Source organism: Centropristis striata, chromosome 7 (genome assembly GCF_030273125.1).
Source record: "Centropristis striata isolate RG_2023a ecotype Rhode Island chromosome 7, C.striata_1.0, whole genome shotgun sequence".
Lineage (NCBI taxonomy): Eukaryota > Metazoa > Chordata > Actinopteri > Perciformes > Serranidae > Centropristis > Centropristis striata.
The window spans coordinates 19400609-19428233 of NC_081523.1; the positions used below are offsets into that span (position 1 = coordinate 19400609).

General features: G+C 40.7%; 1 protein-coding gene across 1 annotated transcript in view; it reads left to right on the forward strand.

Annotated features, from left to right (window-relative positions):
• Window positions 1-608: 608 nt before the first annotated feature.
• LOC131974105 (membrane-associated phosphatidylinositol transfer protein 2-like) overlaps window positions 609-27625 on the forward strand; it is a 51542-nt gene continuing 24525 nt past the window's right edge. The window contains exons 1-3 of the mRNA XM_059336251.1: window positions 609-1505; window positions 20853-21096; window positions 26835-27049. Of these exons, the coding sequence (XP_059192234.1) occupies window positions 21019-21096; window positions 26835-27049 (293 nt within the window). The 5' untranslated portion in view covers window positions 609-1505; window positions 20853-21018. The remainder of the gene's footprint in view (window positions 1506-20852; window positions 21097-26834; window positions 27050-27625) is intronic.

Genomic DNA, 27625 nt, shown 5'->3' on the forward strand with positions numbered 1-27625 from the left:
TTTTGTTAAGTTCTTTGATATGCTTCACTGTTTGTTTTTGTGAAAAAAATTTCTGCATAATATGCATAATTTACAGTTCAGTTGACAGAGTGGTCCACATGAAATCAATGACGTTTTTGTGATCCCCACCATGCACCAATGTGGGGAAAAAAATGCATTTTCTTTAAAAGAAATAAATGCACCCCTCTCAATCAACTTCACTGTTACTAATAGAGCCAGACGATTACCATAAATGTACTACAGTATTTCCTAAATACACTGAAAATACACTATAACATAAGCGTACCTGTATTTAACGTGCCAAACTTTAAATGAACCGAAAAATAATTTGAAAGTGAGGGGAACTTTTGCTATTTTAGATTTATGCCTGTAAGTGTATCATATTTATAAACTGTAACTTTACAATCAATTCATTGTTAAATTTGTTATGTTCCCAATGTATTTTTACTTCCTATAATAAAGCCTCTAGCTGCGGAAATACGTAAGAACTGATGCCAGTTGAGACCGTCATATGCTGTGGTACCAGCAGGGGGCGCCACTATATCGGAACTGCCCTTCTGAACTGCTGTGCGATTCTGAGCTTCGTCAAGTTAGAGGAAGAAAATGAAGCCACCGGAAAATAGGCGACCAATCCTTCAGAATTAAATTCTAAATTGAGATTTTGCTCATGTGTAGTAATCTTGGACGTGATTAAGATTAAGATCTGTTGCGTAATATATTCGTTTCACGCAATAAATGTGTGTTGATGGTGGAATAGGAGTTGTCGGACTGATTACACGTTCCAATGTTTTCAACTTTAAACGTATGTGAGACTTTTATTTCGAAATTTCCACCGTAATCCCTGTTGTAGTTGGGTTACCTTGACAGGAGTTTGTGTCGTGCCTGAAAGGACTGTGAAGACTTGCAGCGGCTTCGACTTGAGGAGTGACAACTTACGATGGCGGGTGCTTTTCATGTGTTTGCTCTTCGCTCTTCCCGGTTGTGTGGACGGTGGAAACGGTAGCAGGACTGAGCTCACAGCCGTTTCAGGTTTTCTCGCCAGGACAAACCCTAACCGTGAACTCCTGCGAGGGTGGCTTGGATATTCAAGGACATTTTAACGTTTAACGGCCTTTTCTGTCGATTGAGGAAATCCAGCGTGTGGTTCTCCAGCGCAATGATGTGGCCAGATTTTGTAAACACGGGCAGAAACGGCGGCTGATATCATATAACACACTCCCGGGCTGATGATGTTCCTGTGCGTGTCATCTTTACATGTCGTACCCGCACCCCTTCCTCTGCTGAAGGGCCAAACAAATGTAAAGGAAATCGGTTGCTGACTCTCATCTCAATCATGGCATCGTTTCCACACCTCATCAAGTCGGCGGCAGTTTGAAACAAACCCGTGTTGCTGGTGACAGTGGTGACCCCCCCAAAACACGCAAGAAAGGCCGGTGAACTTTGATTTGCTGAGTGCTGGAGTGTGCTGAAGCCGGAGGTGCATCACTGGTGTGCAGCAGGTCCAGGTATGTGATAAGCATTGCAAAGCCATCAATTTGTCATTACCGTGCTGCCATGTTGCTAGGTAACTAACTGGCTGTGGGTTTACTCCAGTTCAAATGTGATCATCCCCTCCAAGAGATGCAACGTCACGTTTACTAAATCTCATTTTACAAGGTTTTTAACGGTGTGTGTGCTGTCACAGCTCGCCATTAAATGTGTTTTGACTCACGTTGTCCTCCTTAGGCCTGAAGAAGTGCAGCATATTTTTCTGCTCTCATGCCATGGTCCTGTTGTGCCCACAGGCATGCTTGTTAAATTTTCTCCTGTTGTTATACACTGCATGTTAAAATAGAAATTACTGGAATTACTGGTGCATGCTAAATGTTTTTGCCGCTTTGGTACACTTACCATTAATACCAAAGTGTGAAAATGTATATAGGACCTTGCTGCAAATTTCAGCAGTTTGCCTAACTCAGACAGATGTTTCACTCGGAAATGAAGGAATAAGATTTTACTTAGGTAGCTATTTTTGACTTAACCACAAACCTGCATGCCACAAGCTTGCTCTTGCCTCCCCTAGGTACATTTCTATTTCAAAATGACTTTATGAGTATTCAGCATCAAGAGTCACTCCACTTGACTCAGCAGGGCCTGGGTGAGTCATGGAGGCAGTGCTGACTCTGTGGCGTCTGTGGTCCAGATGATGGCTCTGCTATGAGGGCAGGAACTGCTGCACTGTGACCCCCTGCTTTGTTTTCCATCATCACAGCATGTCTCTGAATTAGGATTGCAATCAGAGGTTAGGTTTGAGAATAATCTGTGGAACCGATCTGAGCCTGTTAAGAATGAGATCTAGCATGCACTTGGAGCATGTTTATAAAGAAGATCATACAGGCGACACATACCAGGATGGGTTAGTGTGCTGTTTCTGGGCATAAAGAATATGAAAGTAATATGCACAAAGGGTGTAATCTCTCTTGACATGTTAAAACTTGTGTACTGCCTCCTTGAAGCCATAACGGTTACAAGTGAGTGTTGTGCAACACACTCAGCATCAGCTGCCCTGTGGTCTCAAAGATTGCATTGGTTTTGTCATTTTTAAATCACATGAAGGCAGAAATTGGAGAAGTGAACTTCACTGCAAGTGCCGCTTGTAAAAAGAAAAAAAAGATTTTGCTCTCCGTCTTGAGCTGAATTTTAGGCACGCTGTGTTTTTATTTCCAAATGAACAGACTGTTCTCTTCTTAGTCACTTTCGATTTTTTTAAATCTTTCAGACAAACTCATTACTTATGTTCCTAATTTTTGAAAATGCAAGCTGCTCTTGTTGCTCATTATAACGATCAATACACAAGCAGGGTATTTCCTCATGTCATTCATTTTTGTCACAGAGAAGTACACCATAAACACTCTGTCGATGTTGCAGCCTGCTTTTCATTCACTGAGGTGGTGCTATGATTAGGGGCAGACTGCTTGTAGTTAAGGCTATCACTATAAGAATCAACCCAGAATTCAAATTTTCCTCATGTGACTGTGCACCGCCCTCTGTACCAGTCATACCTGTTCTGACCTTCACTACTGTGGAAATGTATCTGCTATAAACACAGCAGCTCTTCAAGATATCTGCCTAACCAGTTTTCTGGTGGGAGACTACCTTCCCTCAAACATGAAGACACTTGCATAAATAAACATATGTTGTACATTGTGTGCAGGACTGTTGTCACAATGCAAATTGCAAAATATTTATCGTGAGAGAAATTTGCCTCTTTGTGTTTGTCTCCCTGCCGTTGAAGACAGTTTGTTCCAGCATTTAAAATTGTTGCTGAATTAAAGTACAGAAGCTTTAGTTATTCTATGAAACGGTGAATGAAAATGTGGTTTAAAAAAGGTAGGGTCCAGACATTTTGTCAAATAAAGTTTATTGATCATTTTCTAAATATAATCTGTCAACTCAGATTAAAGCAGTATACAATCAGTATGAATTCACAAAACAAAGAACTATACAGACTTCTTCCTGTGTTTTACTCATTGAATAATGGTAATTGGAACACCAGTGAGGAATTGTCTCAAGCCCGTTCTGCAGCATTGCAGACATGCAGAAACGTGTGTGCATAGGGCCAAAAAGTCTTTGAGAGAGCTTCAAGCACTTGCTGATTTTACCCTCACAGATAAATTTATATTGTGGCTATATTTGCAAGTCTGTGAATGCAGACATTTGGACTGGGCTGTGCTAATTTTACTCTCAGACATAGCTAACCACTCTGGTCTCATTGGCTACAGGGTTCGTACAAAGTCTCGAAAGTTTGGAAAATGCTTAAATGTAACCATTAACCATGTTTTCAAGTCCTGTTGATCACTAACCCCTTCAATTAGCAAGCATTAAATTCAAAACATGCAATCAAAGTTGAAATGAAAAGCTGGTAAAATAAACAGTAGCAACAAGCATTTATTGATGTAGATTTAGATGTAATGACAAAGGCTTTGAGAGTCTGGAAAATGTTGGTTCAGATACCTTGAAAGTGCTTAAAAAGTGCCTGGATTGTACTCAGTCTTTAAAAACTGTACGCACCCTGTGGCTGTATTCTGTCTTCATTTTTAGCTTCTCTTAAAGCCAAAACTGACTTCTTTTAATGTTTTAGGTTAATAAGCCCATTTTCTATGTGAATTTGTGTTTTCTCTTTACAAGTAATTGCACCTGCAGCAACACTTTGTTTTTATTTTGAGTAAATTTAGGTTTGATTGATTGAAAGTAGGTCGATTTAGATTATTTTTGGGGTCTTCGGATATCCCTCCCTCAGAAAATCGCTCACTTGAAGACTTTTTTATTTATTAAGGATGTAATTTATACAGATTTCTAATATTTATTCAGTATAAATATTGTATGAGTCCTGTAAAATTAGATTTGTAGCTTCAGGACTGCAAAATTATTCACAGCTGTGTTTGTATTGAAGTATGATACAGTCAGGAAGTTGTCTAGGTTGAGTGTTTTTTTATTTCTAGGATAACCATACATGGTCCTCAACATGTTTGTCTGGTTTTAGTCAGTAGTCTTATTATTCTGCTGCAGAGCGTTTCTTGACAGAGGAGACATAATGTTCATGTTTAATGCATCTGCAGTAAACCAAGGAATCTTACAGGAAGACAGTAGTGGACGGGCTGACACCTGATAGCGCCTGAACTCTCAGGTGTCTCTGTTGAATCTAACACACCAAACAAACAGTATCACAGAAGGGGAAAGGGTGCAGCTGATTATGAATCAGTCTGTTGTTTGTACATTTGTGATTTGTGGCTAGTAACCTTTTTTTGTTCCATGTTATTCAGTTGTTGTTTTTTTTAAATTAAATTAAAGTAGTTGTAATACTGTTTTAAGCCAATGCAGAAAGCAAGGTAGAGCCACTGATATGACCTTATTGATGAATGAGGATAATAATTTCTAATTGCACTCCGATACTATGCTAATGTTTGCTCATTCATGTCACACAGGTCTCTTTCCCCAAGGCTAAAATTACCTACCACTCCACTGATGTTATACAGTTACAGGAGTGCCTGACAACCTTCTGATGGTCAGGAGGAAAACGCTGTGAGAATATGTAAATATATGCTGTATGTCTGAGTGACCGTGGAGTGGAAAATTCCTGACATAGAAGCCTGTAGCGTTTGAGCATGTGTTTGAGTATTCATAGCACTGCGTGGAATCTTTTTTTACATGCAGGTCTTCTGTTCCCCGACTATAACGATATAGTTTTCTTATCATTGTCTTACAGCACAGGTCAATAGTCCTATTGCTATTAAGAATACAGGTGACAAACGGGTGTACATTTCAGTCGTGCAAGCAATAAAAAAAACCCCTTCCTGTCAGTTTCAGTTGTAATGACGTATGTAGCTGCTCACCACATCTTTTGGTTCCTTGTCTGTACTATTTGAGCTGCTTATCAGATGCTGTCACAGGAAGAGAAGAGAAACAGCAGGTACAAACACAGTAAAATGAGCTATACAAGGTTTATTGAGGAGAGTTGGTAAATAAGGTTCAAGGTCGTGAACACTTCACTTTTCTGTTTCAGTGGAAATTTGACATTCACATTGCTCCATATCTCTTGATTTTGTAAAAACCTGTTGTGTAATATTGGTGTTGCTATGTGTAATTTCTCCTTAGAAACACCACTTCAATGACACATTATTATTGTAGGATTTCTTGTTATTGTTATTGATTTTGCCTTTTTATTTGTTTCTTAGAGTGTTGTGTAGTGTTAGGGTTAGAGCATGAACTTGATACAGTTGGTTGTTTTAGCAGAGGATTGGTATAGTCTTGGTTCTTTACTCAGACCAGACTGTGGAATATTTACAACCTCTATTGCATGCTGATCTCCTGTGTTTTATATTCCTCCCACTATATACACAAACTCACTGTCACTTCCACCCAAGGCAAGGTGGCAGTGACAAGATGCAGTGGATAGTGACAGAGACTGTACAGCTGTTAAACAGTGAGGAACACTTTTTTTCTTTTTTTAAATAATAGATTAGAGTTGCAGAAATATATCCATATTGCATTATGCTATAGTATAAAAATTGACAGTTATACTGTGGACATTTGAGACATCTGACTCAAGTCAGGTTGAGGCAAGTCAAGTCACATAATAAAATGTAATTATTCAACAGATAACAGCCATTTAATGCAGCATAAATGACATGTGAAAATTTTAGACCAACATTGAAACTTAGCTTCAAGATTGGGTTTCAACACATGGATGGTTTTATGGAACGCAATGTGACAATGCCAGCATTTAATTCTGTTGATTTGGATTTTATCTGCTTAAGATAAGCTAACATCAGCTCTCACAGACACTGACTGATCTGAATAAATCTCATAAGTTTAATGGTATAGTTACAGGTAACATTCGTCAGAACATTAAAAACATTAAGTATTTCTTATATTTAAACTGAAAACATGAAATGAACACAGACTAGACCCTTGAGTCATCATGTCTCAAGTCAAGCGCAATCTTTGTAGCTGATGATAATACTGATAATGTTTGTATTATTTCCTGAAATGGTTATCATACTGTGAGTATCTCATACCATTGCAACCCAATAAATTCTTCACTTCTTGACTCATTTTATTCTGTTCTATCTATAAAATAGACAAGCTTGTCCCCCACAATTGCCCATTTCTCACAGTTGGTGGATTGTTCATATAGTTGCATTAGCCAGTTTCCTGTGATTGCTTTGCTAGGATAATAGAAAAGTCAATTTACTCTACAGCTATGCATATAATGTAGGAATGCAGTTCATTAAATGAGTTTGCAGAAAGATACTGAAGGTATTAGACTGGATTCACAGCAAGCCTTTCATGTTATCTCTACATTATTTTCCCACAGCTGATAACTCGCGGGTACAAAAGCTCATGTCATGCTGGCGTCATTTCTTTGACAGTCAATAGAGATTGATTTTTACGGGCACTGACAGCACCAGAGGGGGTTTTAAGTTATGAGTGCATTTTATGGAAAGAACTTTTAACACAACGTCTTAAGTGTTAAATTATCAACAAAGCAGCTTTATAAAGTATTCTTTATTCTGCCAGAGGACATCACATGAACTTAGCTGGTTAGCATGATGTAACATAGTGGTTATAGGGATACACATTAATGTTTTGTACTGAAATACAAACATGATTTAAACGAGGAAGGGTGATAGGACATGTGACTGGAAGTTTCCATTCAGATGAACTGTGTGGGTACTCAGCAGATACATTGTCACGATCAGCTCGATGTCTGTCTGCTCTGGAATTGGATAATGATGATGGATAGATGAGGAGCGTTATTTCCTGCACTGCACTACACACGCTACACACGCACTAGGGCTTAATCTGCACAACAACAGGTTCTAGGAGTCTTCTGGGAAATGGCAAAATAAAATGGTAGTGATGCCTGAAAGTAATACAAAATTCAGGCAGACTTTATCATTTTACTTTAAATATAATTAGCATAATATGTTAAACCAGTGGGACATTAGTTCATAATATTTATTTGTTGGGATGCTATTCTGTACTGGAAATGTGAAATTATTACCTGCTATTTTATTATGGTTAGCAACATTTATAAACTGCTTCATATTTCTGGCCTTTGTGATTGAGATTTTGGGCTAGGTCAATAAAGTTGATATGACTTAACCATCCTGAATGATCAGGCAGTGACCCATCTCACTGTAACACGTTGGATTTAATGTTTTGCATCATCATTCATAGAAAGAATGAATAATGACCGACTTTGATGATGGGCAGATTGGTTTGTGCATCTCTACTTAAAGGGATGCAAAAGATTTTTCAGCACTCCCCAGAGGAAGGTTAAACAATTTCACTATCCAGTAACGTATTTGTGGAAACCAGACATTAGTTTGGGTGTTCAAATGTTAGGGCACCCATAGGGGTTTGAAGCAATCTTGAATAACATCTTTTACAATTTATGATGTCCTCTTAGGGGAGTATAGGGACGCATTGCCAGCTGGCTGGTTATATGAAGGTAATTTTTCTTTTAATTCATTTTGAGCGGACAATCGGGCATTATGACAGTATTTCAGATGAGCCTCCATCATGCACCTGGGTGTTAGCCAAGCACTGAATGGAACATTGTGTTTTCCTTTCACTTCAAGCTCCACAGACTCTGTCCTTCTTCCCCAACCCACCCTGCTGCCACTTCTGCTCCTTTGAACAAAGCAGGTGATGCAAATGTTGGTGTTGAGCTGTTGACAGGGACAACAGGGGTACAACCTGTCCCCACCCATCCCTGATGAGCCAGCTGACGAATGGCACATCACTGCTAATGCTCCTACAGTGCTGTTGTCTGGGAAATGAGACAAAGACGAACACTTTGTGCATGCTGTGCCATGTCACTGTCCCTTTGGACAGCGGATTTCTGGCAGTGTGGGTGGACTGGAGGAGCGGAGCTCTTTTTATAGCAGGCGACCACCTTCCTGTGTCCTTACTTGAGTTTCATTTTATGGAAGAGGAATGAAGTCTGTTCTGTGCATCCTGTCGGGGAGGAGGGGAGTCGTTTTCTGGTGATATCCATCAGGCTTGTGCACAAGGTGAAATCGAGGCTCTCTGACACACACCCTCTCTATCAGGAAACTTCTTGACTCTTCAGTGGAAAGATGCAACGATATCTGCTTCTGTGAGGCAAAGTCCAAGTAGATGATGTATTAGCTAATCTAATCTGTTAGGAACGTAGTCAGCTGTAAATTAGAAATGCCGCTCGCACCACCCAGTCATTGGGGTGGTTAGTGGACTTCTTCCTGCCGGCTTTTTCCATGTGTCCACATTAATTGTAAGGCTGAACACGGCACACTGTAAAAACAATCTGTTTCATTTAAGGTAAAATACCGGCGGCTGTCGTTGCCAGAATTTCACTGTAAAAAAATGCAGTGAGTGGGTTTTCTGCTGTAAATTTGTAATGTAAATATTATCAAAAACTGTAATTTGGACTTAGTTTTAGGGTAATTGTGTCTTTGTGGCATTATGACATTTCTCCATTAATTTTACATACATTTAAAAAAATATTTTTACAGTTTAAGTTTTGTACTATTCTTCGATTTACGGTTATTAAGTGTCTACTATGGTGATATACAATTTTTATTTTTACGCCCTATTTCTGATGCAATTTGACAGTGTTTTACTGTAACATTTTTTACAGTGCAGTCTATAAATGCCATTTTTATCAGAGCTATTTTACTGTTCATCCATTTAATGTTGCATTAATTTCTCTTGTGCCAGTATGGACCATATATGCCATTTTATATTTGTTTGTGTTCGTTGTACCCCACCCCCAACCCTTGCGGCGCTCTCTGACTCACATGGATCATGTAAAATGAAAGCGACAGTGCTGCTTCATGTCACTTTACCCACGCTTCCCTTTCTTTTCCATTGGCTGCAGACACCTGATTTCTCTGAGGCTAAAAATAGACTCCTTCAGACCCTAACACCCCCTCCTCACTGCCCCCCTCACCTCTTTCCCTTTTTCTCCCCAGTGTAGAGGCTTTTATTGGGAAGTCTCTCTGCGTTATGCCCATTCTTTGCTTCCATGTGCCAGACAGAGCTCCCTGTCTCCATCCAGAGTTGTGTGTCTCTGTGTGATAGAGACGTCAGAAGCCTTTATGGTATAAAACTGATAAAGAGCTTCTGGTTTTTATAACTCTGATAAGAAAATCCCAAGATATAAAGCCAGGTTTTCCACAGAGCTGAAACCTGACCCCAGCACCCATTGAAATGTTAGTCAAAGTCATAGGACCATGAGCATCTTTGAAAATGGCCTTTTATGGTCAGGATGAGAGACGGCGTCTGTCTTTGGTCACTGGGTAAGAACACTTTTGGAAAGCCTGCATTATTCGTGCTGCACAAGAGGGTTTGAGGTATTTCACCAAAGGGCAGCAGACGGCCTCAGCTTTTCATGAGCAGCTTTCTTATCATTGACAGTTAATTTGCTTGATGCATGGTGTGCTCTTAATGAACACAGGCCTACTAACCGAACTGATCACTCTCTGATGCCAGTTTCTTTAAAACCAGAAAGACTGATAGAAGAATGATAAGACAGTATAAAAGTGATAGTTGAGGCAGACAGAGATTGTTGTGTTCAGTTGTCTTTTGTCCTTCCTTTTATGAATAATCGGTTTGGGGCTAATGTAATGTAATGGGGTAATGAGAGGTCAGTTTTAGATTTGTGTGCCTTTATGGATGATTTGCCCAAATATTTAAAATTCCACACAGATTAAACACCATTGCCACTTTCCTCTCTCTGCTTTGTTTCCACTGTTCCTCTAATGTTCATTTTGTCTGATGCTTGCATGTTTTTCTGTTCCTCTGTCCCCAATTCACACCAAAGTTTTTAGATCCAGTTTCCTCTCAGCCACTAGAGCATGAGAAATTAGGGCATGAAGACCCATTTCTTCGCAAGGATTATTGAAAAGGGAGTATTTTAGCTGTGTTGGGGTCGTTAATCAAAATACAGTAATGTATACAGTACTCATCACTTATATATAATAATTTTATTAATGCCACTTTTTACTTGAATACTCCCTGTAGAAAGTAATTCTTTCTGCAGTGCCTGACTCCTCCTAACTCCAGGCTGATCCCAAAAAAGGGGCAAAGAGGTTGAGCAGCAGTGAGCTGAGGTAGGCTGATGCAGCGGCGAGCCACGTGTGAGAGCAGCCCGCTGTCACTCAAAGCAGCCACACCCTAAATTATGTATAACTCTAACCCTAACTCTAACAGGTGAGTTATATAAAAAAATACACTCCCCTCACAGTTGCAATGAAGGGATAAATTGCCTATAAAGACCAAAACATTTTTTTTTAAATAACAGGCTGTAAACATGTTTGCTTCTGATGTAAAGTTGGGCATTTTAATATGGTCTATGAAGTGGCCATTCAAGGAGCTGCAGTTTTTGGCACTTCCACATCGGCTTCACTGTTCAGCCCAGGAGGTTTCTGTTTGGTATTATTGTGATATCGAAATGATAACCTATAAATTATCAGCCAATAATACAAAGCCAAACATGCTTTCACTGGCTTAACAAGCACAGCATTTACACACTCCTATACTGTAGTTGGCACAATGCTCTTTTAAAGCTTGTTTACTATCCGCTAATAAAAACATTGTAATTGACATAATCTCAAATCAGACATGTTAGCGTATTTAAGCCAAAGTATGTTTTTGAAGTTTTTTGATGTACTTCACTGGGGGAAAAAAATAAAATTTAAAGATAATTTTGTTTTTGTTGTAGTAACTATAGTGATGTCAGTAGAATATGGTTATGTCAGAGCTGTGGAATATTTAATGATCCATTTGTGCTTACTACATCTTATCTTTTCTTACTCTTAGGTGTGCATAACTACAGATTTGTAAACTTGACTTTAAAATACACAATGTGAACTTATAAGTTGTTTGTATCCCCCATGAGAAGCAGGTAATTATGGGTTATCAGTATCAGCTGAAAGTAGTGCATCCCTAGTTAATGTTAAACTGTAAACGAGAAATTGCATCATGATTGCATTGGGGCATTATTAACCCTTCAAGTGATACACACAGTAGCAGGTTTATCATTATGTCATTTTACCTCAGATACGGTATTAGCAGTAACAAAGTACTTCAAAACTAAAGTACCAGCTGTATTTAGGTCTGTGCTTATATGCATCACACCCATCCGCACTGTGTTATATAGAGAAATTTCCCCAACATGCAGTATATCACAGTAGCATATATTTAGGTTGATGATTTATTATTATGAGTGAGCGGTGCAGGCTGTAGCCAGAAGACAAAAACCAGAGTGCAGTGGAAATGACCCGAGCTGGAGAAAAACGGAGACTGACAAAAGTGAAAGTGGAGACAGGAGAAACAGGAGAAAGAAGTATCAGCCCCGGCAGCGTCTGGTCTCTACTTTCCTCGTCACTCTGACTTCATCTTGGCAACCAATAAGAAAAGAGCCCTGTGTCTCCATGGTAACCCCCTGTTCAAGCAATGATGGAGAGGATAAAGGGGCAAGGAAGGGAATACATTTTAGCCTCAGGCAAAACATTTTTCTTAACAAGTTTTACAGAGCATTATCCATTTCATTTCTCTTCTTCGACACAGTTATTTAAAAAAAGTTGCACTGGCAGTTATCGGAGTGCTAATGATGGGGTGTTTTTGTGTGGGAAGCTAAAAATAGACTCCACAGGGCAAACCGTTTCTGTTTACATCCCTGATTCCAAAAAAGTGAGGATGCTGTGAAAACCACAATAATGATAGAATGTAGTGATTTGCAAATCATTTACGCCATACATTCAGTTGAATACAGTACAAAGACGAGATATTTATTGTTCAGCTGGAAAAGTGTTGTTTTATGTAAATATAGACCCTGCATTCTGAATTTGAAACATCCTGTTTTAATTTGCGTTTTAGGTGGGGGTTATGGAAGGGTAGGTTGGTAGGGTTGGGTCTGAATAACCAATTATTAGTATTGAGGGAAGCATTGAATGTAATAAGACAGATGAAATTCTGAAGTAACTCTGATATTGATGAAATTCTCAAATTGCTATTTTTAATTTTTGCTGTTTGATGTACTTTCTGGCACCTAACTATGAAGAAATTAATAAAATAAAATTCTAAAAAAAAAGGAATTGGAGCCCGAATTATTTATCGGGCAGCCGATTTTTAAGAAATACTAAAAACCAAAACAATAAATGACATTTTATTCTTCCTGACTGAGAGATTTCATTAAATACGAGGATGACAATGAGCTCTGGCGGTCAGACAGAATCCTTGGAAACCACAGTTACATCCATAACTCTCATTGTGCAGCTTGTTTCTCTCCTCTCCTTTGATCTGTGTGTGGCTTTTGCACACACACACACGCACACACACACACACACATGCACACGCACACACCATGTGGAGAAGGTGAAAAGAAAACCAAGTCAGCTAACTTGTTGCTCTCTTGCCACTAATATTAGCTCCCCCCCCTTTTTTTGTTGATCTGAAAATTGATACAAACCATGACTCAAAACAATTATAAAATTAATTAATTATATTAATATAATTAATTAATTAATTATACATAGATCGAGTTGTAGTTCGAATATCTGACACACGTGAAGCTGGTTGCTTTCTGCCATAGTGGGAAATCTCACTGTCATCCCGCTGCAATAGCAAGTCTCAGCCACATCACTGTAGTATTTCATATAGTCAAAGGCACTTTGCGCTATTGTGAGAGATCGCTAGTGGCAATGATACTAGCAATCCGTTAATTGTTATTCCTCCCAGCCTTTGAGCTGTCAGTGGTGAGCAAGTACTCAGCAACAGGCTCCACATTAGCAAGAAGGCCCTGATGTGAATCAGCATCTTGTTGCTACCAAACACTCATAGAGGGACTGATGGAGATGTTTGAGAGAGATTGTCTGGTGCTACAAAAGCATTTCCTGCCCTGTGCTCTGCAGGCTACATGAATTAGTTAATGGGATGGACAAAAAAATTCTAGGGTAGCGATGCTTTCCTTTTCTGTATCTGTCCGAGTTACATAAGACTGCTCTGTGCAGTTGATTTAGGCTGTCTGAGCGCTCGGAGAGAATGACAGCGAGGGGAGATCCTCATTTAACCTTGGCATGTAACTGATTAATCCAAGTGTAATTTGCATATAAGGTCATCTAATTCTGGATTTCAGAGTGAAGCGTGGCGTTGATTAGAGATAGAGTTGGTATGTAACAGGCCGTTCTAGAAAAACGGTGGGCTGATGAGCACCACTGAGGCATAAGAAAACAATGGCTCCACTTATTAAAGCAGCTTAAAGTTCTCAGCAGTCACTGGGCACCAGATTTATTTATGTAGAATTTTAATTACGTGCCGTAGGGGTATCTAATCTAAACTTTACTTATTTTCCACTGGTTCAAAGCCTCAGACATAGTGAGGTTCAATTATCTGCCTGGGAGTGAATTCAGGTTTGTCATGAGATTTTATAAAGCTATTTCCATGAAACTTAATATACATCCCTGTATTTAAGGTTATTTAGACAGAAAAAAATAGCAGACGGTTGCAACAGCTTTGTTTCCGGTGTTCCTTTATTTCATAATAATTTATTCCTTTGTGTGACGTTTTCAAGCAGTACATAATTAGTTGTGACATGCTCTAGGTTTATTTTTTGTCATGGATATTAAGAATGTCTTGCCTAATCCATATGCTGGCTACAGTTAGTGGGTGATTAACATTTTTTGGCTGCTGTTTCTATCTCTTGCTCAGCAGTAATCTTTGCAAAGTTCTGCTTTTCTCACAACACCACATTCTGTGGTTCTTGTTATTTTTTTCTCTGTGTAAACGAAGATCATTTTTAGAAGCAGTTCTTACTTGCAGGGCTACTGTAGGAGGAAGAGGACGAGGAGAAGGAGGAGGAACACAGTGGAGGAGATGCTCACAGTGTGTGGAGTATTTTTAGCTTTCCCCTTCTACTGCAATGATGAGTAAAGAATAAGGGCAGGTTGTGCATCCCACCTCCTTAGCCTGTGGAGGAGCACGGGTCTGAGGGGCAGGAGAAGTAATGGCCTTGTTCTCTGAGGCATCATGGGAGTGCACTGTATTTACACTATGTAGCACAAGATGATGCATCACTATTTCTTGTGACTTTGTTACCTCTTGCATTTAAATTACCATACCGTTCTGCTGGCTAATGCCACTGCCATGGTTTCTCAGTTTCAGCGCTTTTTGTTTTCTTGGTGTCCTCACCTCATACAAAACTCCGCTGCCAGACTTTAAACAAATTCTAAGAGACAAAACCACATTACTCCCATTCTTGCAACACTGCACTGGCGACTAGAGCTGCCCCCTCTCAGTCAATTAATTTAATAATTGTTAGTTTTGGTCTTTTAGTCATGTTTTTATTCTTTTTCCATGCTGAATCACTTTTTCCCAAGAAACTTATAAGCACATCTCAGGTAATCACAAGCTTTAAAATGGTCAATTAAATCAACAAATCAATTAGTGGACAAAATCTACCAAGACTTTCTTTGGTTGAGACCTTCTGTCTACCTGTTTGGTAGAGAATTGCACAGCCTCTGTTCAAATTGAGTCCGTCATGCAAACTAAAAGCACAGAAAAGCAAAAGTGGAGAAAACATTTTGTGTGAGCCGTCATTGAGTTGTCCATTGTGTGTAGTATGACATACAAATCATCCTGACCACTTTTTGAATATGGAGAAAAGATGTTTGCTCAGTCAAACAAGGAAACAAACATGGTCTCAGTCAGATGGCCTCCACCCAAACTTCACCTGTATACTGAATAGATATATTCAAGTTGTTGTCCCTGGAGTATTTAAAAGGGTAAGGGATTGTATCAAGGGCAAAATGTATGATTTATGCACATTGACAATTGTGGTAGAGATAAAAGTTGAAGCTCTGAAGTAACACCTAATATAGATAAATTTAAGGATAAAAGTGGGCCATCTGGAGGGAAGAATGCATATCCCATTCTTCATTATGTCCTGGGTGGGTGGGATTTGTAGGGTGTAAATCAGTTTTGTATTCAGTAATCTGTGCCACATGGTTTATATTTATCTCAGTTATACGGCTGATTAATGATGCTTCATCTTTTGACCTTAATAGATACTCCGTTGGACAGAGAAGTTGAATCCTTTTTACAGTATAGTTGTCTGAAGAATGCTTCATGCCCTCTTTAGTTTTTGCAGGAGGTTAGTAAACTCCCTCGCTCTGGCCACACCGCCCAGCACGAGCAGCATTGTCTTAAGCCTTTTGACATTTTAACTGGATTGGTGGATAAGCCCATCAACTCAATCAGGGTTCTCGTCGCAGTCCGATGCTGTGTTTGCAGCGGTTGTCATAGCTGAAGTTGTCTCTGCAATGTCCAGGCAGCACTATGTGAAACTGATCTATGGTATTTTAGGCAGTCTGGGGGCTAACATTTTCCACTTGTATTTTAAAGGGGTCTTGCCTCGGGTCAGTCATGAGGAAACCCCTGCTCCCCCCTCCTCCAGCTCCTCTGGGATTCACCACCTCCTCTGTTGCTCCGCCTCAAAGTGGTGCTCACTAAAACAGGGCTAAATTAAAAGGAGCGCCACCACTGTGGCCTTTGGGGAAAAAGCCTCCTGTGAGTCAACACGTCCCTCCCAGTATTCTGCTTTGTGTCGACAGCAGGGCCCAGCTGTTGCTCTCTGTCCTGTGGTCAACCTGTCTGCTGTACTTATAGCTTTCAATCCTTAGCTATACGTTTTATATGTCTTACAGTGAAACCTTCATTTAATGTTTAGGAGGAAGCGCGATCCACTGCTCTGTGACAGATAATCCAGTCTTTGCTTACCGGAGTAAGCAGGTTTCATCTGTTAAGGTCAGACATTTAGCCTGTTTAGAGGTGAGCAGATGTGAGCAGATGTGCCCATCTTTGCGTGCTTGTTTGTTTACGCTGACTCCAGGAATCGCACAGATGTAGCTGTGTTTACAGGCACTGTCCTTATGGCTCCTGTGGTATTAAGCATCATGTTATCTGAAAAGTTCCACTAGATGAAACACTGTTAGACCCGTGCCTCTAAATTAGCTTTTACTGCTGCAGATCTGTTTTTAAATAATTTGAAAAGTGAATGATTGGATTTTAAACAATCATACTGTCGCCTGGAGGATTTAGTACCTCTGATGGTTCGTCACACCTTCTGAGGGCGGCGTAGATGAGGTAGTTGTAGCTTTTTATACCTCAGGGTGCGCGGTCCCGTCACAGCTGGACACACGTTTAACAGGCTGAAAATGTGGTGTTGGGTTGTGGTGAAGAACATTCTTACTCAAAGTGTCTTGTAGCTATCGTTGGCTTCGGTTTAGTTGAAACGGGAGCAGAAACATTGGAAGCTGCTTTGTGATGGGTGCTGTGCAGTGGCGTGTGCTGCTATTGCGTCACTGCCTAGAGGGGGGCAGAGACTGTATTTTTAGAAGGGAATGAGCATATTCTCTGAACAAACAACGTCAAGCGCTCTGCTTGCGTATGCTAGGATTATTGTGACCGGGCTATTTTTAAGCTGTGTGTGTGAGAGTGCTTTTTTTCTGGGTCAAGCATGGTGCCAGTACTCTCTCGAGGCTGCTGGTGGATCATGCATTACAGGTCCAATGCTGTGCACAGCATCTGCATCAGCTGCAAAGTAAAGAGTCAGAGTGAGACAGGTTTAAACCATCTGGGAGATACGGCATTTTTAGGATAGTACTGTATCTGCAACACTGCAATAAATGAGATATATTGATTAGCAGTCAGCTACTCTTGAAATTTGTTCAGACGACCTCATTAATCTATAGTATGATTAAAGGGGCATGACTAATGTGTGTGCTGTCTTATAATTCTGTTTTGAGACAAATTGGTACTGCTAATAAACGCGGTCAAAATATGTATCAAACACATTTCTGTGGGAGCAAGTTTGGGTGTGTCCGTCTCATGTGGTTGCTCCTATGAGCCTGAATAGGAGAGACACTACGACTAAAAGCCATGCTGAAACAAAACATGAAAAAGGGTTTATTTCAACAGAAGGAAGAGATTGTATGTGTGTGTCTGTGTGTGTCTGTGTGTGTCTGTGTGCGTCTGTGTGCGTCTGTGTGCGTCTGTGTGCGAAATGTTATTAAAATTAAACGTTAATTATTTACACAACTCATTGCCTTTCCAAAAAATCCCTTCATTGGTCTATTATTCCTCTATTTTTTACTTAGTTATTTTTAAAAATATTTTTAATGTATATTATCTAAAAAAATCAGAATTCACTTTTTATTTGACCTATGTAGGCACTGACAGTGAAACACTTGTTATTGGCCCTTTTGACTAGTTTCTAGACATTTTATTGACTAGAAAATATATTGATTAATCCCAAAAAAAATCTACAGATTAATCCATGATGAAGGTAATATTTAGTTACAGCTTTAACAAATATTAAAAATGTCATAATCCTGCTTGGAAGTTACGCACCTAATACACATGCATCAGCATCACAACAAATCAAAGGCTCCTAACACGTCCTGCTGGACGGAGCAGTGTTGTGACTGTACGGTGTCCCTCTGTTATGCTGCCTGTTACTGTTTCTATCTCTCTCTGTGTTTGTCTCTCTTTACATACCTGGTGTCACTTCCTTGTGTGTGGGTTGCCATTGGTGGCAGCTGGCTGGACTTTGATTCACGCGGTGGTCATTTTTCCGGCTGATAATCAGACAGTAAAAGAATCTGTGTCACACTGAATGATTTCCAATTCGGCACAGCTGTCGCAACCAGAATGGCTGGCCAAGAGAAAATTCTCAGAAACACTCAGAAGTTTGTTGCAGCATCAGTTACAACCCACATTCACACTGTTGCCACATTGTTGAACCATGCTTCAAGCAGATTGTGAAGCTGTTTATCATTAACACTGTCAACCAGGATGAGCACTGTGACCTTCCCCTCTAAAGCCTGGCATGAACATCTAGAGGCCTCTGGAGCTCCAGAGCTGCAGGCTTTTCTCTGGGCCTCTCCAGGCTAGCCTAGTTATATCCCAGTCTTTCCCAAGAGTGCAGTTATTTTCAGCAATATGTGACTTTCTGCTCCGATTTTGTCAATGTGTTCTTCTGTGTAGAGCAAAGACACTGCATGAAAAATGTATAGAAGAAAATGTTTCACTGTTTAAACCAGAACACCTCCCAGTCTGTTAGTAAGCATCCACTCCAGGTTGAGAAGTTATACAGGTTGCATCATCTTTGTCCTGGCAATGCGTCAGCAGGCTCGTTAGGTGAATGTGTCTTCAGCGGGGAGTTGTGGGGGCCGAGCACTCAATAGGTGGTGGACCAGAACCCTTACCGACACCAGGAGCCTCACCAAAGCTGGCCTTTGTTTGCTGGATAAGTGACGCAGTGGGAATATTAGGGTGATTAGTGTGATTAAACAGTATGGCCGGGTGCCAGAGCGAGGTCCGGTTGCTGCCATAGGTCAGAAGAGATGGAATATTGGGATTATACAATGCTGTGTGGTCACATTTAGGACGGCCAAATGCAGGCAGTACCAGGATGGCGTTGTGTTTATCTGTCACACATACAGCACAGAAGAGTTGCAATGATTAGTCCACTAATCAATGAGACGATCAGTGGAAAGTAATCATCAACTATTTTGAGAATTTTTAATTATTTGTTCAAGTAATTTTTCATTCAAAAATGACAGAAAGTGCTTGTTTAAGCCTTTCATATTAGGGCTATGTCCTGCTTGTCTTCTTTTTCTTAATATTGAACTCAATATCTTGGACTGTTTTGGACTGAAAACTCAAGCATCTGCAATCCTAAACTCAACAATTACACAAAATAGGAATTTCAATAACAATATTAGATAACATTAAACCATCACATTGCTGTATTGTGCTAAATAACTCTTAACCAACATGTGAATGTTAATTATTTTTCTCATCTTCTGCCACCTGTCGTTCCCTGTCAAATGACACGATATGTTTACTTCCTGTGTTTTCAGTGCCCCTTGACCTCTGATCAAGCACACTGCTCTAGAGATCTGTAAGACTATACCCCAAGACACCACCTCGGACTTAGAAAACCCACTTTCCACTTTTTTTCTGATATTTTATAGACAAAACAATTATTTGATTTATCATGAAAATATTGGGGAGAAAGATTGAGTAATGTGAATAGTTGTAAGTTGCAGCCCTACAGTACAACATAGTCTCATCAGTATGGTGACCAAGATCCTGTCCACAGTGCTTTCAGCAGCCTGAACTGTGCCTTCATTAAGTAGACTTTTAAATCTTTGTTGTTAACAGGTGCTCTTTTCCAAAATGCTACATACTCACTTTGGAGGATAGAAAAACATGATCGAGGATCCAGCCTATAGTGTTAATCGTCTACTGTAAGGGCTCAAGTTAAACCATTCTCTTTTTACAAATATTCAATAATGTGCCTCATCTCTCATTTTGACAGAGATCTTTCATATCTGCCTTTCCTCATTGACTCCTCCTTCTGTCACCTTAGCTCACAGTGTGTACAGTCATGATCTTGTTTTGTACTTGCTTTGCTTTGGAGCTGTTCTCTTAGCGGTCAAAAGCAGACTTGTGCAACTCACGCCACCCACACGTTGGTTATGTATAGCCCACACCTACCCCTATCTGCCCAGTGGTTTGAAAACAATGCTTTGTGCAATTCTAAGGCTGCTATTTGTGAAACCTCGATCATGCACATGGGGGCTCTTACAATGTTATGTAATGCTCCCCACTCCACTGTAATCCCTTTCACGCTGAGTGAGCCCCCCATGTGACGCTGCTGAAGGGTTGGGAGAGACAGAGTGCTTGTGGGACCGTCGGCAAGGCACGGGTGCTCTCCGTAGACTCCGGCCACCCCCCCACACACACACATACTCACACACACTAATGCAAACACACACACTAAGCTGTGGCCTGTGTATAAGAAGAGAAGTTTATCCTGGAAAATACCTTACTTGGATGTGAGATGCTGGACACAACGCTGATGCTCGTCCTTAGTGCCAGGGCTCGGACCAGACAACGACATTGAGTGGATGTCCTGAATGAAACGCCAGGTCTCCTCTCCTCTTCATCTGTGTGTGAGCCAAGAGAATGCATCTTTGTCCTTGGTTACGTGTAGAGGAATCTTGCAGCTTCTAAGATTCGTCTGTGTGCTGTTGTCTTTCACTCGTGATGAATGTTTTCCGATGCTGATCGAAGCTGATTTTGAGTGATGGATGTTGATGAAGAACGATTAACCTGTTTTTGGAGATCCAGACCGGGGTTAAAAGCATGTTTTGACTAACTTCTAAACGCTCCCAACTGGATGCTTCCAGGTATTTATTTTCAGATGTATTCACAGCTTCCGTACCTCATGCTTTTATTTGTTTCTTCCCCCACAGGAACCGTCAATGTGGACTTCAGCTGGTGATTTGACAAGTCACATATAGGACCCCTCCGGAGTCTCTCCTGTCCCCTCTCCCCCTCCCTTTCCCTCTGTCCCTCCCTCCCCCCCTTCCCTTGTCAATCTTCTCCCCGATCCCCCTTTCCCCTCCTCCAAGATTCACCATGCTCATCAAGGAGTACCGCATCCCCATGCCCATGAGTGTGGAGGAGTACCGCATCGCCCAGCTCTATATGATCCAGGTGAGGTCACAACGACGCCATATACCCCGTCAAATTCTCACACACTTGGCCGAAGACAGCCAAGTGCTGCAGAAACCATGAGACAAAAACAAGCAGTCAGAGGAGAAAAATTAATACAGAGTGCGATTGCAGTGCGCTCAATTATGAAATGATTGGTCACACGGTCTGACGTCAGTGGAGTAATGGAACAAAGAGAGCTTGTGTGCTGATAGATTATCCAATTTAAACTCTCTGAAGCTGGCTGTTTTCAGCCGTCACAGACTGAATGTTTCTTCAGGAGGAGGGTGGAGGCACCCTGCTTTCACTGCAAACTCCGTGCACACACACATACTGCCGCGATGGAGATGGACATACTGCTTTGTCTGTTTCAGACAGTTTCATTTGTCAAACCAGACCCTTAGCTGGGTCTCTGTGAGAGTTTTAGGCTCTACAGCTCTGAGCAGGAACAGCTGATTTATAGAGCTTTAGTTATCCTGTATGGCAACATATTTTCTCTTCATAATGCCATGTGTACATGAAGGAGGATTTATTTAATCCAGTGGTACTGCCAGGTGCACTGTGAGCAGCAGTACACAGGAGAGGCATGGAGAGCAATCAAGGACTGTGGTAAAAGAAAATTCAGCATTATTTAATTATTGTATTAAGACATGTTTTTGACGCTTTTGGCCATTTTTTTGGTTTACATTTTTATCATTTGAGTCACATGCTGATCTTGGCACTAAACATTCAGCAGCTGTGCTGGGATTTGGGCTGCATGGTTATGTAATGTGTCTCACAAGTGTTTTTTATGTTTGTTGAAGAACAGGTTGAAGTGACAGGCTTGTTTGATCAGGTAGAGGCATTTGGCTGGGTTCAGTGTGTCTTACTACTTCAGTGATCTTACATTATGGTGCTTATGTCAATGAGGGAGTGCTTTCATCAGAACATTAGATTCATGAGAAGTGTGTAAAACATATATCGTCCAGTGTTTAGTGAAATCAGCAGCTAAATCTGGTAAATCTATGGTGTGTTTACAAGAACTGCACATAGGTTTTTTTGCTAGAAACGTTACCATGGTTCATGGGAGCATTATCCAGTGTGCCCAAAGCAGAAAAGTAATGCTAATGCTGCAATGTGGCTGCAAACTCCACTGGCTACAAAATAGAACCTACTTCTCGCTTAATTTATTACCTCAGTAAACATTTTCTTAATGACTTTATGGCCTCAATCGCTTGTTTTAAGTCATATTCGAAAAAAATGGCGATGCCCTTGAGGTTAAGGCTTCAAAACGGTAGTCAACAAACCAATGGATGACGTTACGGTGGCTACATCCACTTCTTTTATGCAATCTGGGGTGCAAACTCCACCTTTCATGTTCTCCTCTCACCAGCTATATTGTATCGATGGTGTGCTTTCGTAAAAAAATGTTTACATGAGCTCCACTTTCAGCCAAAACAAAGCAAATATAGACTCTGAAGCATCTCTATCTAAGCTACCTAGCTTAAATGTTTTTTTAGTTAGAAGCTCTACTGCTTTACTGCACCTGTCAGAGAGCAGCTCCATTGGAGAAGTTAAACATTTAGGCCTTTTGTAAGGAAGCCCCAGCATGCCTTTGAGCTGTTGACCTTTCCATGGAGAAACCTGTCAAACAACTGTTAATCTTACGCCTTAAGTAATTAGTGTTTATATTGACAAAGTGGTCTAAAATAAACATCCACCCACCGTAGGAACAATAGTGCAACACGAGCTTCAGCTTAGTCCACCTGTATTTTCTCAGAGGGCCTCTTCTGTATTTTTCTGTGTACTATGAAAACAGCAAATATTCTAAATATATAAATATTGTCTAATATTAACTTTAAGATTATTTGTAGTAACACTGAATTTTTGTCCTGTCTCAGGACATTTATTGAGCTCTAAAACAATATTCAGTCGATAACCTTGTCTGCTGTTCTTCTTATATCCTGCCTCCGGTATAACAAACAGACAGGTAATCTGGCTGAGCTGGAGATGGTTGGAAGCATGACTCAGCAGTCATGCCCCAAAGCAAGCAAAAGTTTCAAACTAGTCACTGCAGCGGTCTTCTGCACATTTAGCACATTAGCTGGTACTTTGGAGAGTTATTAATTAGAGCCAGACTGATATGGGACCTTTGAGACTGACGCGATAGTTTACTGATACTTTGACCAATTTTGGAGCTGGAATGAAAATAGGCCTTTTTAATGTGCATTGTGGACCAATTTTCACCACTCTGCAAAGGTGCAAGAGAGATTAAATGTTAATGAGAAACGTTATTAAATATTATTTATAATTCAAATCGTTGTTATACATTTTAAAAAGTGTGTATTGCATTGTCAGTCAAATCTATAAATGATAACTGAGAAACATAATTTCTAAATCATGCCAAGCAGCATTTTCGGCATTATATATTGTGTAAAAGAAGTTTTCATAACGGCACATATCGGACAGCATATGCACTGATAACAATGGGCCTTTGATAGGCAAATATCTATTATTAATTATGTGAAACACATCACTATAGTATTTGTTTTGACCTGCTTCGCACCCAGATCTTCTGCATGCACTACTAGCTTCTGTCAAACAGGACATTGTGCAAAGATATTACACATGTCTTAGTCTATGAAAGAAGAAGTTCATTTACATTCTCAAGCATGTGAATAAATGATGCGAAGAGGATTTTTTTTACATTAGTGACCCATAGTTACCTTTCCCCCTGACCTCACCCTCTCCACACAGCCTCGTTGTTGCGAGGCTTCTGTCACTATGGCAACCATGACATCAGCAGCGTGCCGGTGGTCAGGTTTTGTTCAGAGGGAGTGAATGAAAAGAGGAAATGGAGGATAAAAAGAGAGGTTGCGAAGGAGGGAGGGGAAGAAATGAGAGGCGGGTTGGAAGGAAAGGAGAGAGAGAGCAAGAGAGAGAGCTGTGTTCTGAGCAGAGAGAATTTTGCTGTCTGTGGATACGCGCGCTTCATTGCTATATGTTACCAGGGCAACTGCAGCATGCAGGCCTGTCTGCCTGCGATCCGTCCCCGGTGTAAGCATAGATAAAGTCAGGGCCTTTGGACAGCCTGGCCATAGCTGCACCTCAGCCAGCAATGCCCCACCCCATCACTCCTCTCACTTCCTTTCCTTTGCCCTTACAACGCCGCCTTCTTATTTGATGGCTAATTGTAAGTTCATTATCACCGCATAGGGATTTGCAGTAATGTACGAAGCAAACTCGGAATGTGTGAGAAATTAAATATGAGAAGATCTCACTGTGTCTCATTTATCCGGCACACATCCATCATGTTCTGACTAAGCAACTGTATCTGTGGAGTGAAGTGAAAAGAAGCATCTCAAACAGGAAACACGCCTCGCTAACTTGATGGCAAGAGGAAAAAACCAGGATGTGACTCCCATCCTGTCAGAGCAGTTGGATCTAAACACATAGAGTAGGCTTTCATGGTAATGTATTTATTTGGAAAGATTAGGTGGTTGTTTAAAGAAAGGCCCTTTGTCTTTGTGTACTGAGCCAAAAAGGATTTTACAGTAAAACGGTGTATTTGAGAGCCCCTCCCATCCCCTATGGAGAGTCAACACACTCGTGAACACTGTCTTTATTTCTGTTCCTACACAGGCTGAGTTACCATCAATACATGAACAAATCATCTGACATTATATTCAGTGTTCATTTAATTTAAACACACAGTATGTAGGAATATTGGTTACAGATATTAATATATTAAAGTTTATTAAAGTTACATTTACTCAGGTTTATTCCGGTTATATCATTTAATTCTAATTGGATAATCACAAGTAACTATATAAATAATATAGGAAATTATATATATTGGAATTTTTTTCATTGTTTTACCATATACCCACCGTACACATTTACTTGGCAGCTGGCATGAGCCACTCATAGTCAAACAGCTGGATCGATAATAAAATATGATATTATTAAATAAGGTCTCTGCTAGATAACTATATTACACAACAGCATGCAATTATATATAAAATGATGCAGTGCGACCTATAATCTGGTAGTTTGCTGCGTTTCCTGGAAGTTAGAACAACTACAGGAGTTAAAGGTCATATGACGCCATTGACAGGTGACCAAATGACTCACACCGTGTCCTTGAATAAATTACATTCTTTGAGTTTGACCATTGTTAGAAAAATTTGGCACAATGTAAGTCAACAATTCAACAAAATATATAACACAGGTCTGGCCATTTTTAGACATGTTTGTGTAGAAATGTTAGCATACCTCTGAGCATGTTATCTTCTCCCTCCCTTCCCTATTTGTCCTGAGGGAACGGCTGAGCCCTGGCCAGTGTTTTGTAATCTTTCTCCCGCTGAGCTGGAGAGAATCATCTTTCGCTACAGGAGGGAGAAGAAGGGTTGCTGTTTTTGGCAGGCTGCTGTCACCTGTCGGCAACCTAATTATATGCACAGTCCACCTCAAAACACGATGAAACATATTGAATCCTTTTACCTAGACTGCTGACTTAACATCCTGATTTGATTTGCCAACATTTGGAGCTGTCTGTATACAAAGGAATATTATTAGACTTGTAAAAAATCAACAGCATTATATCTTTCTGAATGTAATAATACTAATATATATACTAATATAATGATCAGTCCAATTGAAAAGCCAACTGATTGTGCTCTTTGTTAGTGGAAATGTTTTATTGTGTTTTGGGATGAACTTCTTTACACAAGTTGTTTACATTTCTTACTCTGTGTACACACCCATCTTTTGTTTACATGTGTGTTCCCCTACAGCTGCATGCATTTTTATAGTGTTGGTACACATACAATACACTTTAAACTTGACATTTACTTCAACTACACTGGGTTCCTGTCTCGTGTACTGGCTGCATGTACGGACAGTTTGACGGCACTGTGGTGTCTGTGCTGTGTCTATGGAGCCATGTCTGGGCTGTTGAGAGGAGAGCTGGTGGCTAATGAATGACCTGTCAGAGGTAATGAGGTCCGGAGAGCTGGACGCCTCATGGCTTCCTCCTCCCCACTCCACTGACTCACTACCTCGCCTCCATCACCTCTCCCCGCTGGACTGACGGGAGAAATCTGTCTCACTATTATCCCAGTGCTGCACTAAATATTGTTTAACATACTTAGTGCGCGTTACTTTGTGTTTGTGAAAGACTGAACAATGACGGATAGGAGAAAAAATAGGACAAAGGAAGAGATGATACATCAGTAATCTCTTGACATTTATGGCGCGTGGTCTTTGCTCCCTGTGTTTTTAAAATCGTCAGCACTTGGACTCTGCTCTGCAGTTCATGTTTCCTGATTTCATAACAATGACAAGTCTTCCACTTGCCATGCCACACATTCCCGTCTTTGATGCTTTGAGTCACCTAGCTGCAAGTCTACCCAACAACATCTGCAGGCTCCACCCAGCCTCTTCCTGTGTGCACCTGGAATGTAAATATGGGAAAGGTGTGGCTCCATGAGCTGGTTTTGGCTTCCTGATTTGCAATTCAGAGCTGGCAGGAAACTGTTGATCTCGGTGTGTTTGTCACCTTGTGTCAGATTTTTACTTGCATAATGCACCATGCTCATTCATTTGTTTGTTTTAATTCCCTCTTAAACATTTCTTTCGGATCAAGGTTGAATTTATATTCATATTTTTAAATGCAACACTCCCTTTATCCAAATTGCTATATTTCCAAACATGAACACCTTCCATATCCCTTCACCATCATTTCATTCTTCTTCTTGCAGAAAAAGAGCAGAGAAGAGAGCTGTGGTGAAGGCAGCGGGGTGGAGATTCTCGAGAACAAGCCCTACACAGATGGACCGGGTGGGACAGGCCAGTACACCCACAAGGTTTACCATATTGGCATGCACATTCCCAGCTGGTTCCGCTCCATCTTGCCCAAAGCAGCACTGAGGGTTGAAGAGGAGTCGTGGAACGCCTACCCTTACACCCGCACCAGGTGAGGTTTGCAGGAAGGCCACCTCCACACCCCTTCAGAGCAAGAGTGAGAGTGCATTAAACTCTGCCAAGGCTGCACAAAATTCTAAAATGCTATTTTAATAACAGAAAGGCTGTGTGCATGGGTATCTCAACTGCTGCAGCTAGTAGGTGTGCACACTTTTAAAGACAAAAAGTCATCCCCCACTTGTTTAGGGCATTCAAACCCTGCTTTTATTCACTTTAATACATATAAAATGCCATGAGTGGTGAGTGTGATGATGCCCAGTCTGGAGTTATGCTCAAGCTCCTGTCCGTCAGTAAAAGCCAAGAAAAAATGTAGACCTCAGAGCAAGTTGTCAGAATATAGCCGAGCAGACCATAGATCGGCGTGTGGCCAGCAGCGCTTACAGGCTGTTAGATGTTGATGGCCCCTCATTCTCAGGGTGTCAGTGTGTTTGTCTGTGTGGGGCGAGACGTGAAGGTGCTGAACAGAGATGTGCCCTTGACTATACTGTCAGGATATTGATAGACTGCAAGTGCCTGTTGACACATCTATTCAACCAGTGACAGCTTTGCTACAGACGCCTCAGATGCA